The sequence below is a fragment of the Amaranthus tricolor genome, chromosome 10 (assembly GCF_026212465.1).
Source record: "Amaranthus tricolor cultivar Red isolate AtriRed21 chromosome 10, ASM2621246v1, whole genome shotgun sequence".
Classification (NCBI taxonomy): domain Eukaryota; kingdom Viridiplantae; phylum Streptophyta; class Magnoliopsida; order Caryophyllales; family Amaranthaceae; genus Amaranthus; species Amaranthus tricolor.
In genome coordinates, this window is record NC_080056.1 from 6,040,469 (window position 1) to 6,055,846 (window position 15,378).

General features: G+C 32.2%; 1 protein-coding gene across 2 annotated transcripts; it reads right to left on the minus strand.

The window, feature by feature from the left end:
• Positions 1 to 122: 122 nt before the first annotated feature.
• LOC130825543 (2-isopropylmalate synthase A-like) lies at positions 123 to 15,183 on the minus strand. Of its 2 annotated transcripts, none has more exons than XM_057690820.1 (12): positions 14,433 to 15,183; positions 5,252 to 5,465; positions 5,099 to 5,179; positions 4,902 to 4,991; positions 4,717 to 4,803; positions 4,370 to 4,470; positions 2,507 to 2,540; positions 2,336 to 2,410; positions 1,647 to 1,730; positions 1,437 to 1,571; positions 801 to 943; positions 123 to 720 (listed from the first exon to the last, which is right to left on the minus strand). In XM_057690820.1, the coding sequence occupies exons 1-12, from the start codon at positions 15,131 to 15,133 to the stop codon at positions 564 to 566; spliced, it is 1,902 nt and encodes a 633-aa protein (XP_057546803.1). In that variant the 5' UTR covers positions 15,134 to 15,183; the 3' UTR covers positions 123 to 563. The 2 variants fall into 2 exon arrangements, with proteins under 2 accessions (XP_057546803.1, XP_057546804.1); XM_057690821.1 differs by lacking the exon at positions 14,433 to 15,183 and adding an exon at positions 6,612 to 12,390.
• Between the last annotated feature and the right edge of the window lie 195 nt (positions 15,184 to 15,378).

Consider the following 15,378-nt stretch of genomic DNA (forward strand, 5'->3'; position numbering starts at 1 on the left):
TCTAATATGTAAATATAGACATTTTTTCTGAATCCAAAAGAGAATGTTTTAGATTGTTCATTATTTGTTAAAACCACCAACTTCGTATAATCAGATCCAAAACACCACAAACGAAACAAGAATTGTGACAATGAACTACTCTTAATATACTTTGAAAGCCATTACATTATATTCTTGGGGTGAAAGCGGCCATCGTAAAGTAGAAAACAAGATACTTCCGATTCAATACCGCGAATGAACTTTCATTATTTTAAGACACAAATCGGCATAAAATCACCTCGCCATAAGACAGATTACAGAATACTGTCTCAAAAAACTGGTTACAGACGGTCGATACGAGAGGAACATTATACTACAAAGGAGGCAAACAGGAGAACAACCTATGCTTTCCTTCTCGAGAAATCACTACACGGTTGCTTCCATGTAACACAAACGCGTGTTCAATATTCACAATGTATAACATTAAGTCGAGGTGGCGCCATTCTGAAAAAACGTAGACTCAATGAGCAGGAGGGTTAATCTTACATTTGTAAAGAAATAAAGCAATTCCGGAAATTCTCTATTCAAGCGCTAACAGCAGGAACAGCATCGGAGGCAGAAACGTGAGAATTCTCTGGGATTTTGTGATCAGGTTTACTCTTGTAAGCTAGCATCTTATTTAGTGCACTAATGTAAGCTCGGACGCTTGATACAACAATATCCATTTCAGACCCACTTCCACTGCAGGTCGTTACAGAGAAAATTAAGAAAAGTTCACGGTAACTGTACATACTACATAAGAACAGAAAATAACCCGATACCTGAATGTTCGACGAATTTTCTCCCCAGTTGCTTGTGTAGATGAAAACCCATTTTCTCCACGTATCAACACTCTAGTGGTGGCTATGGCATCTATACCCTCAGTCACTCCGGTCAACGAGTATTCAAGCAGAGTCACGGGCACCTGCAAGAAGATAAACAAGTACCTAGAATAAGATTAAAAGAAATTCGGAATGAAACAAATAGCGAGAATTATTTTGTTTTTGGAACAAGAAGCAATGCATTTCTAGAGTCTTAAAACATAAGAGAATTGAACATTTTTTTGCAACAATAAGCAATGCATAATTGCATTTCCCTTTATCAAAGTCAACATCGTATTTCCAAGAAACAACTTCAGCACCTATTTTTTTTAAAAAAAACATCAACACAACTAGATATGAGCCCTTTTTTCTACACAGGCAAAAAAATTTATGTCGAGAAACTAACCAAATAGCTAGAGGTGTACATTTGAATGATCGGGCGCGTTTTGGGTACGATATTTTGGGTCGGGGGAATTTTGGGTTGTGTAAACTAAATATCTTGCTAATTCAGATCAAGTCGAGTCATGTTGGTTAATTGGGTGTAAATTTGGACGGCTCTACAAATAGCGCAAAAGTTTATAATAGTCTACAACAGACCTTCACAATCATATCAACAGCTTTATAAGCTGAATCAACTGGTCCTGTTCCAACCGAACAAGCAACATGTTCCATCCCGTCAGCATCAATGAGCTTAACAGTTGCTGTAGAAAGCCCCAAAGTTCCACATGTGACCTGCCCAGCATTTGTGAAAAATCGATTAAATTGTAGTCAAAAAGATATAAAACATTTATTTGATCAATAAACTACCTGAAGATCACCAAGTGACCAAATTGAGTCTGGCTGAAAAAGCTCATCAACTACTAAGGCTTCAATATCCTCATCCAAGACATGCTGGTGAATCAGAATACGAATTAGACAATCTCATCCCAAGAAACTAATACAGGGTGCTCCAAGCAAACATTAAGATCGTAAACGTAAACAAATGAACATAACTAATTCCATAAAAAAAAAAAGGACATTTAGGCATAATTACTACTAATTGCCGATTAACGAGGTTCTTGCACAACAAAAGTTATAAATGAGTAGTTTAACATAATACTTCACAAAAGCAAAAAACAGAGCCATGAACATTTGCAATCTCAAAATTCAGTAAGTTGCCATTACACAGCTTCCAACAAAAGCACAAACAGATGCCTATAAATTATTGGAAAAACTATCAGGAAGAAACAACCTTTTGCTTATTTCCCTATAAAATTCCAACTTTTGATAAACCATTAATAATATCTCTAACATGTTAAAAATCAAACTATAGGAGATTATGTGACTAAAAAGAATTGGTATATTAGTTAACAAACTACAGTTGGTATTATTCTAGGGAAAAAAAATCTAAATTGGTGTTATTCATAGTTAATTAAACGTTTGTAGGGAAATTAACGAAATGTTGTATTGTCCACGGTAATTTTTCCTAAATATAAGTCAAGGATAAGTTCACATGCCTTTTTCTTCTCAGCGACTGATTTGAACCGCCAAAAAATGTCATCGAGTTCCTTGCCCTCAAAGAAGTATCCGAGCTGGAAAAAAATAAGAAACTCATTAGACATTTAGACACACAAGTAAAATTGAACAGTTGAACTCAGTAGATATTGATCAATTGCATAGCCACTCACCTGCTCAAGTCTCTTTTGCAACGCATGCCGTCCACTGCAAGAATAACAAATGTCTATCAACAATATCATACTATGGAAGTGGCTAATGTCAAAAATTGTATGACAAAAGACACAATGCTAAGTATAAAGCTTCAGTTTCATATAGCTTATTGACCCTTTATTAAAATTCAGAGCAAGATATAAAAAAGTAGCAGCTGTTTAGCACTTCTACCTACTTTATTTGGCCTTAACAAGCCTCCATTCTCCATACTAAATCTTTGAGGTGTATTAGACTTTACAGATAGTATTGACGGGAACACTCATGTCGGGTCCTAAGCATTGTAGCTTGGACTCATTTTACCTTAAACACCCAAATTCTCAACATTAGTACATAGATAAGACACTTCAAAACTTCATCTTAGAGCAAAACCATGGAATCTTCATCATGAAATAGCCAGCTGCAATACAAGGGCATTTACCTCTGTTATGAGTTCCTAAGTCGAGATGCAGGCCTTATCCCTTCAGACAGTAAGGTGGCCTCCTCATTGCAACACTTACGATATGTTGGAACATTGGAGGAAGGAAAAAGGCAGGAAGAAGGGAGAGGAGAACGGAGAGAAAAGGAGAAGAACAGCTGTCCAGATATCAGGGAAGATGAGCAAAGAGAATAGGACGGACGGCCTATTAAACTTTTAAACAAGGGAAATAATTTTAATATCCTATGTAACATAAAGGGGATTGGGGATGGATAAATGAAAACTGCATAAAAGCCAGCAAGCCACCTGCAGAAGTGTAAAAGATAACAAGGAGTCTATTGGAAAGGAGAAAATCTAGAGAGAATGAAGAGCAAGTGTGTGAGTATGACAGAAGGATTAAGATCAGCCATTCATTCCTTGTTACTCCCTTTGTTCTCTCTTATGTTCCTACTTCCTACAAGAAATATTCTATTTAAGGAGATAGAAACTAGAATATGATTTTTCATCAATATTTACAAATTAAAATATATCCATGTGAGATTTTGTTAGATTTGTCTCTGCGTATTGAATTTTATCATATACTTGTTTTATTTTTTATGATATGCATTTATGGATATTAAGGCAAAACACATGCTTTGAAAACTGTGCAAAAAACAAATGAAAACGGTGGGTAGTTATTATCAACCCTCATTTTCCAGTTTACTTCTAAAGCTTAGCACTTCCGGAGAGATAGTTTTCTAAAAAATTAAAAATATATACCCCTTCATTTCCTTCACCTCATCTTTTGTAATCCAAAATAAAACATATTAGACCCCTTCCTTTGTCTTCTCATCTCTTCTCTTCCCTCCTATTTCCTCAATTTAATCAATCTTATATAGTGTGTTCTGTTGGAAGGGTACCGCTTCTCCAAAAAAAAGGGTATTTTTCCAATTTGTTTGGTTTGGTTTGGTTTGGAAGTTGCTCAAAGGTTCATTCCCAATTACGAAAAAAATCACCAAAAAAGAAAAATATTTCTTATTTTTAAGAACAGAATGCCACACTTTCAATCCTAAGTCTAACTTCCCTATTCTCCACCCCCACACATGTCCTAGCCTCCCTCCATTTTCCATTTCCTTCAGATTTCATTCAGATTGCTTTCAATAGAGAAAAAAAAAATAAACAAAAAGCCATTCTGTAAACTAAACAAAGACTTAGGGTAACATCATTTACTCTGTTCCCTTCAACATAACTAAACTTCATTTGTCAAACATCAAGCAGAAGAAAAGAAGATTATCGGGTCAAGAAACTCGTGAAAAAAAAGTGCTCCAAGGATTCTGACGGAAAGAGGAAACTGGAGTATATTGAATAAATAATGTAGTATAATGAATTTAATCACTAAAAGAATTTAGTTAAACAAAGTGTTGCATACCTAAGTTTTCCAAGAACTAGCCCTGATTCATCCGCACGTTGAAGCCCTATGTCTTCTGGAGATATGATCTCATAAGTCCCTTTGTGTTTCAGCATTCCATGCTATAGTATTATAAACAACTCTCAGTTAATTCATAAATTGAATCAAGTGTAGAGCTGAAGTGAAAGATAACGAAGTTAAAAAGCAGTTGAATAATAAAAAAGCTGTTAGTTTGATCGTATTGCAATGTGAAGTTGGAAGACGAAAAAACATCACATATACTCAAATAGTGGCTACCACTTGAGTTTAAAAAAACAAATATAGCTCAACTAATAAAACATAATGCTTTCATAGGTAACAATACAAACCTGGTGAATTCCACTTTCATGCTTAAAAGCATTAGCTCCGACTATTGCCTTATGAGGCTGTACAAGCAGTCCTGAATACTCAGCCACCTAAATAAGGAAATCCAGTAAAACACTACGAACGCTAAACAAATAAAAAATTAAAAACGAAAAACAAAAGAAATCGCAGAGAAAAGTCAAGAATGTACCATCTTGCTGGCCTTTACAATGTGTTCTGTTCGAATTCCAGTGTAAAGACCACCCAGCGATTGCCCACGACATTTTATGGTCATGACAACCTACTTTTAAAAACGGTGAACAAGAAACATATGAACCTATAAATCCAAAGTCACAATTTGATAAATGAAGAACAATAAAGTTTAGTTGTCGGTCATTAGTGACACACCTCCTCAAGTGATGCATTTCCTGCTCTTTCACCGATTCCATTTATTGTTACCTCTAATTGTCTTGCACCTGCACATGCTCCCTGAATTACAATACACTGTTAGATTCTTTTCTTTCCAAATTTCTATAACATTAACGAAAGAACAAAACATACGGCTACTGTATTTGCAGTAGAAAGCCCAAGATCATTCTGGCAATGTGTTGATATGATCACATTCTCAATTCCAGGTGTATTTGCCTTTATATCAGCAATCAGTTTTCCAAACTCATTAGGGACCGTATAACCTACGGTATCAGGAATATTTAGAGTGGTTGCTCCAGCCTTAATAACTTCCCCCAAAATTTGGTACAGAAACTCTCGATCTGATCTGTTAAGAAACAAAACTGATGAAATAATCATTCGCAATGCGGAATAAAACCCAGAAGAAATGTAACAAAATTCAAATCTTTTCCATATGACAAATTATAAAAACTTAAAATCTTATTTCTTTCCGTAATACTAGCACTCAATACCTTTTTAAATTGTTCTCCAATACTTGCACTCTTTCCATGTTTGGCAAAAAAAAAAAAAAACAACTCGATAATTCTCTACTTTACATCTACTTTATTCTCACTCATCATATCATTCATAGTGTAAAAATGCGATAACGGCCGCGATCACGGTAACAGAACGCTGATGCGGTAATGTGAGTGATGCGGTTCTCATATCGCCTAAATATCGGTCGAAACCATAAGATATCCCTTGATGCGGCCCAAAATGTGGTTTTTTTTACACCTTTATAACGCGAGAAATATCGGTTTCGTTTATTTTGAAAACCTTTACAGCGCAATCGATGCGATGTGGCCTTGTTTTTACTCTATAATATCATTACTTTTTTACCTACATTAAAAGGGCTAAAACACACAAAAATGCACTGAAAGTAACATTTCTTTAATTCATCAGTCACTATCCCAAGGTGCAAGTAATTCATAATGAAGGTAGTAACTTTAATGTCCAGAACAGTGTCATATGATTCGCTAATATCCTCGTGAATCGAAAAAAGCGGATTATGGTCAGTTTTGGGCTATTTTTGGATATATTTGAGCGAATCGCTGAATCCAAAAGGCGAATTAGCTAGTGAATTATGTACACTAGTCCAAAAGTAACTTTCTAGTTTCCTCAAAGTCTCTTGATATAAACTAATTGTATGTTGCAATGGTGCTAAAACAAGGTTGTATCACAATTACACTATTAATCTTTTTACCCAATTTCAGAAAATAATCATCTCAAAATTCACTCAAGAAACCACAAATATATTTCCAAGCATAACCATAATTACCAAATAAACAATCAATAACAATGTAAACAGGGAATAATCTAAGCCCAGGTTAAAACCCTAATGTTGAATTGTATAACATTTGACACTAAACTCGAATTCGAATGTTAGTGTTCCTCATACCATCCAGATAAACTCTGTTTCCATTCCATCCAATTATCTACAAAAAACAATCAACAAAAGAGTTCAAAGAATTACCTGCCAGCATCCTCAGGACTAAATTCAACATCCTGACACCCTAAACTCCTAGCATAACTAACCATACTTGTAGCAATCTTAACAACTTCTTCCCTCGTTTTATTCAACTTATGTTCCATATGAATCTCACTCGTTGCAATAAATGTATGAATTCTAGGTCTTTTAGCATACTTAACAGCTTCCCAAGCAGCATCAATATCCCCTTTATTACACCTCGAAAGCCCACAAATTACAGGCACATACCCATCTTCATCAACAGCGTTACCCACTTCCATCGCTATCGTTTTAACAGCCTCTAAATCCGCATTCGAAGCAGCCGGAAACCCAGCTTCAATTATATCCACACCAAGACGCGCAAGTTGTCGCGCAATCTCGAGCTTTTGTTTTGGAGTCATTGAAGCTCCGGGCGATTGCTCCCCATCGCGAAGAGTAGTGTCAAAAATTCGTATGTAATTCGGGTCGGATATTTTGTTGGGGATGTAGGATGATCGATGATGAAGAGGGGTTGTTGAGCATTGGGTAATGGTGATGGGTTTTTTGGTGGGTGATTTAGAGGAAATAGAGCGAGTAAAAGACGGTTTTGTGGAGGAGAATGAAAGGAGAGTAGTGAATGGGGTTTTAGGGGAAATAGATTTTGGGATAGTGGCTTTAGTGGGTGGAAGATATGAGGATGTCAATGTCGCCATAGGTGAGTTTTTGAAGGTTTTGTAGGGGTTTTAATGGCGGCGGAGAAATGAGGAAATGTTTAACAGGCGGCTGGTATTTGGATTTATGTGGAATTGGTTTAGTGCAAATGTGCAATTGTTCAAGAGCGAAGATTGAACAAGCAAGTAATACTCACATTTGGGATTTGGGATTTGGGATTTGGGATTTGGGATTTGGGTAAGGTTGATTGGTCAAAGACACAAAGTAATATAGATTCTCCTAACAAATATAGTAGTAGATAATAGTTCTCAAATACTTACTCTTCCCGTAAAAAAAAACTCAGTCCAGCCAGGCTTATAGTGAGATGGCCTCAAAATAAAAAGTCCTAAACTAAAAGTTCGTAAAATAAAATTTGTGTAAAAAAAAATCAATTTATATCACATATTATAGGCAAAATTAACTTTAAATATACTCATTTAAATATTTTAATAATATTTATATTTCCTACATATTTTTCATTAAATTCGTTTTAACATTTTTATATTATTTCACATGTTTTCTACTTACTTTGTTACAATACCTTTTTATTAGTTGTGGTTTCATTTTTTTCCACTAATTTAATGTTTAAGATCCTTTTTTTTTCTCTATCAAATATACTAATCGACAAAATAGTATATTCATCATATAAAAGATTCTATTTTTTAAAATTTCCATGAACATTTCTTGTTGAAATTTCTTTGAAAAACGAAGGGAGTATTATACTGATGTTATCGATAGAAAACATATAAATATATACAGAAAGGTAAAGGACACTCTCAGTATCCCGCACAAGGCAGGATCCAGGTGAGGGGTTTTTCTTTTTCTTAAGAGATGCAAACACATCATACCCATTTCCCCAATGAGGGAGTAAAGAGAAATGCGCGCTGTTAAGAAACCTCCTAACTGATACTTGCGCTTAGTAGGGGTCAGATTCCAAACCTTCTGCTCCACGTACAAATGCTCTATCTATTGAGCCACAAACTCTCCATATATATATAGAGAGATGGAATAATTTTATGGTTTTATTTGGGTAATAATGAAATTAAAATTGAAACGCCTTTCATGATAAGAAAAAAAAAATATACTTCTATTAAATAAGTGTATGAAAATGCTCAATATAAGGTCACTTTTAAAATTAGAAAAATAATAAACATGATACTCCTATAATGCTTCGTTTAGAACATATAGCAAACTGACAGATAAGTGAAACATTGAGCACTATAAACCGAAAATCAAAAAGGTACTTGACATTTAGTTGTTAGTTAGTATAGTTGATTTGTTTGACTAGTTGATAGCTTTTAACTGTTTTTAAAAGTTAAACAAATTATATAAGTCATGTATGAGGTGTTTGCTAAAACTACCAGTAAAATATATTTTTGAATTAACATTTTAAAGACCGTCGCAAGTTAAAACGAAATGTGGGCCGTCCCATTTCAGGCGCATGTAATAATATTTAAATTTTTTTTTTTGTTTTTTAGGCATTTATCAATTTGACTTTAAAGATATCAATTTTGAAAATTAATACCTTTAAGGTCAAAATTGATACCTTTTAAGATAAAAATTAAAAAATGCACAAAAAATAAAAAAATACCAAAGTTGTTACACATGCAAATTGACCTGGTCTAAATTGATAGTCTCATAATAAGGTCGTCTTGTCCAAGATCAGTTGTTTAAAGAAAACTTTTAAATAAGACATCTCACTATATAATAATGGGCTTGTATATGGACTTGTTAATGTGCCTTTATTCCTTACCCTTTCTTTTTTGGCCATGATGTTGACTCTTTTGGTTACTAGCTGGTGGCCATAAGAGAGGTATGTAAGGGTGTGCGAGGTGATTAATTGTATAGGGCCTTCTTATTCTCCCGTATATCAAACGTCAATCAAAAAAATATATATATATTACATTTACTAATAAAATATATATATTTATTATAAACAAAGCGCAAAATAAAAATTTTACACATGCCCTATAAATTTTTTAAGTAGGCTCTAGTGGCCACATTAGAACATGATATTCCAATTTCCAACCGAAAGTAGATTTGTCAACAATTGATCATTGGCTTTTGTTTCATCAAATCTGAGCCCTTTCTTATTTTTCCAATTTTTCAATAAAAATTTTTTTATTAACATATCACCATAAGACGGTTTAATATAGGTTGACTCAAGTTTTAATTTCTTAACATTAAATGAAAAAAAAAAAGTTTTCCTACCTCCAACCATTAAAATATTAATTTTAAGGCTTAAAACTCTTGTACCAAGAGTTAAAGTCTCTAATTTAAGTCTTATTATTCCTTCACCTAGGAAGTTTAAAAACTATCAATCCATACCTTGAAGTGCAACTCCAAAAACAGTTTTTAAAATAAATTTTTTGTTATTGTGATTAAAAAAATATTGGTTGGACTACATTGATTCTAAATTCCAAAACAATTCATATAAAAAATTTATACAAATTTCGATTATAAAAATTTATTTTTCCTTATTGTGATTAAATAATATTGACTTATAAATGACTTTAAAATATTGGTTGGACTACATTGATTCTAAATTCCAGAACATTAATCAAAAACCTTTTAAGTTATCAAATCTCATAGAAATGATACCAAGCAATTGGTAGAAGTCCGACTTGTTCAAAAAAATTTCTCTCTTTATAATACTTAAAATTTTATATTTTTGAAATAATATTTTCATTTAAAACAAATAATTATTTTTTTATTTTAAGCTTTATAATAACGCGAGATAGTTACACAAAAACTTAACTAGAGATAAAATTATTCTAGACCATCAGTAATTATCCTTAACTTGTTTAATGTTAATGTCTTTATGTGTGTTATTTATTTTCCTGCAGTTCGGATTACTAGCCTCAATTTTGGTCTTGTTTTGTCCTGCTGAAATCCTTCTTAAACCCTAATCATAACATTTAGGAACGAAAACACTGACTATAATAATATACTATTATTTTTTTTATCATTTTATATTCTGTTTCAAATCACATCAAAAATCTTACATTACCTAAATCAAAACGTCGTAGTGATTAGGTTCCTTTCCAATAGGATTATCAAATATGGGAGTATCAAAACCCTTCATTTTCATTGCCTAGTTGGCCACTTACTCTATTTAGAAAGATTATTATGAGGCCGGTCATTACACTTAAGCATACTTATGATACTCTTAATAAATAAGTCCTCATGTGGCCCTTTTATATGTTTTCTAGTGACACCATGCTGGAATACACGGACACTTCTCTGAACTGTACCGTGTTCCGTGTCGGACACGGACACGCGACGGACACGCGAAAATCCGTGTCCGACACGCCAAATGAAGTGTCTAATATTTTAATATTTTTTCGGACACGCGGACACGGCAAGGACACAGCAAGGACACGAAAAGGACACGGCAAGCAGTCAAGGACACGTTTTTTTAAAAAAAACTATTTTCCTTTCTTTTCTTCTCCGTTACTTCCCATGCTTCTGATAGATATGGTCTTGATATTGATGAATTATTACCACATTTATTATCATTATTTTCAATTTTATCATCATTTTTTCCTAATTTTTGCAACCCATGAATGATTGAAACCAACCTTGAATCTCTATCTTCTTCAGAAAAAACAAAACCCAAATCCATAAACCCTTTAAGTTCTTCAAATTCAAGGTCAGATAAACTCTTACTCGATCCCTTCTTTTTTCTTCTTAATCTGTTGGTAATTTCTGGGTTTATTTCCTTTAATGGAGAAGAAATCAATTTTAATTTTATTTTTTCTGGGTTTTTTTCCTTTTCTGATTTTGAATAATCTTCAAAATTTTCTGATATTTTCACAGAAAAAAATGGTTTGCAGTTTTGACGTTAGAAGAACAAAATTTAGAGAAGAATAAGAATCACTTAATTTTGTGGGGAATTTGAGGTAATTTTTTCTAGAAAGGGAATTTTAGTATGAATTGTTGGCAAAGCTGGGATTTCTAAATTTGATGTGGGTATTTCTGGAAATTTTTTGAATTTGAATGGTTTTTGTCTAGAATAAATTAATAAAGATTGTAAAATTATCTTTAATTTGATATATTTATTATATTACCATTTTCGTGTCCCCGTGTCCGCCATTTTTAAGTTGGCGTTTTCCCGTACCCATGTCGTGTCCGTGTCCGTGTCCGTGTCTGTTTTAGTGCAACCTAGACACCATGTGAGAATTTTTTATTATTTGAGATCATTGAGTAAATGTTCATTTTTTATTCGTTGCGTAAATATTCATAAAATTTATTAAGTAATTTTCACATAATGGACTTCACAATTTTTTATCATTACATGTAATTTGACCATTAAAATATTTATAAATATTCATAAAAGTTATCAAGTAATTTTTTCAAAATGAAATTATTGAAACATTACAAGCATGACCATTTATTTTAATTTTCTTATCAAAATTATATTAATTTTCTACCATTATTTTCACCGTAATTCTCAAGCATAATTCACAGACAATTGGCCTGTGAATAGGTTTGCAGCTCTATCATTATTCTACAAAACTTAAATTTTTCTATAATAAAATTTATAAAAAAATAATAAAATTATATAATTGTAATATATTTTTTGGTTATTAGGCCCTAGAAGAAAAAAAAATTCTAGCCCACCTCAGCAATTGGCACACACATATTAACAATTTAATTTACGTAGGATAGGATTAACAGGAAATTTTATAAAGATATTGATGATCATATAAACCAATATTAAATACACACATTTTGGTTGAAAATGACATTCAAACCTCACCTTAAAATAGTAGTTCAAATGTCAATTATTTATTTGAGTAAAATGTTATTGGTGATTGTATGTTGGCTTAATCTGATTTTGAAAAATTTTCTTAATCTCAGGGCACATCTGGAATTCTGGAAAATATTTAAGAATGAAATTTTAATGGGATAAATTTTACAGGGGAATTAGTTAGAAGGAAATGTTTAATTTTGTTAAGATTGGCATAAGTCATGGGATTAATTTCATTCTTCTCTCCTGTATCATCATTGATGATAAAAAATTTAAGATTTATGTTTTAAATCTCAAATTTCCTAAAACCTTCTCAAATTATCATCAATTAAAATCTCAAAATTTTGATAATTATGTAGATTAATGATAATAATAACTAACACAAAATTAAATTGTAAATTTAAAAATTGAAATGACATTGGTGAAAATGTTCAATTTTTAATCTTCAATTAAAATAAATTTCGGTTTTAAACCTAAAAAATCTCATTTTTATTCAATGGCAGTTAGAAACAAAATTTTGCTATTGTTCATCATCAATAACAAAAGTAGGGATTTTAATCATCAATTGATGAAGAAAAAAAAAAAAAGACAATAGTGAAGAGAACCAAGGTTGAAGACTTATGAAGACAATGGAGAAGGGCAGAGCAATAAAAAGGTGGAAGGAGGAAGGAAGAAGTTTTTTTTTTGCTGGGGTAAATTTTACCTTAATATATCCCAGAGTAAACTTTTACCCTTTATTTAGGGCTATTTGATTACATTTGTAATCATTCACTATTTCAAACTTGCCAAAATCACTGACTTTTTATCCTATACTAATTACACTTCATTTACTTGGTTTCCAGGCATACCCTTAAAGTTAAAGAATTAACTGTCGATAAAATGATTAAATGGAGTATAATTTAAATCTAAATAAATTGACAAATCTAGTTCATGGTATAACACTCAACCCAAAACCCATTTGGCCCGAAATTCAAGGCTACAAGCCAAGCCTATCGGCCAATCATTTGTGAAAATTTGATGAAGTGTTTGATAATTGACTTTTTATATTGGGCAATCATATTTATTTGCATGTTTTTTTAGTTGAGACTTTACAATTATATCAAAGCTTCTATGAACATGATATATCGACTATGATAAAAATAGTCGGTAAAATGTCAAAATATGTGTTAGTTCTAAGCCATTTGCTTTTAATCAAATTTAAAAAATGCTCTCATTTACTTGTTCATTGGCTTATTTGCTTATAAACAATTAAAAATGCTCTAATTTTACACTTTCAACTACGTTATGTTTCGTAAGGTTCTTCTCATTTGTCATTTTGAATTATTTTTTGTTATTTTTTGTTATTCTCATTACAAATATTTTATTTATATTGTATACCTTGACATAATTAACCTTATTTATTTTCATTTTAATATTCTTAATATTTGTTACGATCCTTACATATTTTCAACTAATTTTATTCTAATGTTTTTATTTTGGTTAAGGCCCCACGTGTTTCCACCAACTTTGTCAAAATATTTTTATAATAGTTGTAGTTCATGTTCGAATATTTTTGTAATACTTATGATCCATATTTTTACTTAATCAAATTTATTATTCAATAAAAATAATATATAAATTCAAAAATTATAATTTTTCTTAACTTTCATTACCATTTATTATAAAAACAACTTCAAAAAACATCAACTATATGTCCAACACCTTAATATCTCGGTGTCATTCTATTTAGAATTAGAATTAGAATGAATAAGTGTAAAAAAGTATTTAATAAAATTTTATTTTTTCAAAAAGTACCTAATCACAAAAGTTTTATCAAAAAATACCTAACAAAATTTTTTTTCCAAAGAGTATCAATTAATGTTTTCCTACAGTTGATCGTCAAATATAACGGTTGACTGATCAAAATCGAAAATTTTTCTTCCTCATCTTCAATTTTTTTTCCAATTCAATTTCCTCTACTGTTTACTCAAAATAGAAATAAAATTGGAAAAGAAATAAAAGATGAGAAAAAAAAATTTAATTTTAACCAGTTGTCTTTGAAAAGAAAAAAATTTATTAGATATTTTTTGACAAAAATTTTTTATTAGGTCTTTTGGGAAAAAAAATTTTATCAAATACTTTTTGACAATTTTCCTTATTATATATAATAAATGTGATAGTTGAGAATTCACAATATATTTAGTTCTTTTAAATTTAACATTATTTTATTTATATGCTTATCTTTTGATTTTGATGGAGTATATTTTTTCTTTATGAAATCCCTCTCTCAATTAGTTATGTTTTACTTAAATTAATATTATTTTTTTCGAATTCTTTTCAAAATTCGCCACTAATTGAAAGGGCCTACTAAATTGTGCAAAACGATTAAAATCAAGAGAAATTACCTGCCAGCATCTTCAGGACTAAATTCAACATCCAAACAACCCAAACTCCTAGCATACTTGACCATACTTGTAGCGATCTTCACAACTTCTTCCCTACTTTTATTCAATTTATGCATCATATGAATCTCACTCGTTGCAATAAACGTATGAATCCTAGGTCTTTTAGCATACTTAACAGCTTCCCAAGCAGCATCAATATCTCCTTTATTACATCTCGACAATCCACATATTACAGGCACATACCCTCCGCCATCGACATCGTTCCCAACTTCCATCGCTATAGCTTTCACGGCTTCCAAATCTGCTTTCGAAGACGCCGGAAAACCGGCTTCGATGATGTCAACTCCGAGAAACGCTAACTGCTTCGCTATCTCAAGTTTCTGCGCCGGCGTCATGGCTGCTCCCGGTGACTGCTCGCCGTCTCGGAGTGTTGTGTCGAAGATTCGGATGTAGTTCGGGTCGGATATTTTGTTCGGGATGTAATCCGGTCGCCGGAAAATATTCTCCGGCGGAGGTGATGACGTCGCGGAACATTTTATAGTGGTGGTGGGGGAGGAAATGGACAGGACGGAATAAGTAGGGGTTGAAGAGGATAGAGAAAGGAGGGTGGTGATCGGGGTTTTTAGGATGAGAGGTACTTTTTGGGCGTGGATTTTTGTATGTGTGGATGAAAAATTTTGGGATGCAAAAGTAGCTGCCATTGATGGTGTTCCAAAATCCAACGTTTTTTTTGTTTTGAAAAAATGATGTACGAGATTGAAGATTGATGACAATTTATATAAGATGTTTTATTTATAGGGTTAGATATGTTCGAAATAAATTTGATAATTCGAAATTTATATGATCTTGTGCTCGAATTTGATTTAACCTGACTTTTAAATGATTTATAATCATATAAAGAATAGTATGGATGCAAATTCAATTTTAAATCGACCAGAAATACATA

Excerpts from the sequence above, each read along its gene's own strand:
- LOC130825543 (XM_057690820.1), bottom strand. The coding sequence starts at position 15,133 with ATGGCAGCTACTTTTGCATCCCAAAATTTTTCATCCACACATACAAAA. Across the intron at positions 2,541-4,369 it reads CTAGTTCTTGGAAAACTTAG|TGGACGGCATGCGTTGCAAA; the intron begins GTATGCAACACT and ends TTATTCTTGCAG. Across the intron at positions 1,731-2,335 it reads CAGTCGCTGAGAAGAAAAAG|CATGTCTTGGATGAGGATAT; the intron begins GCATGTGAACTT and ends CTGATTCACCAG.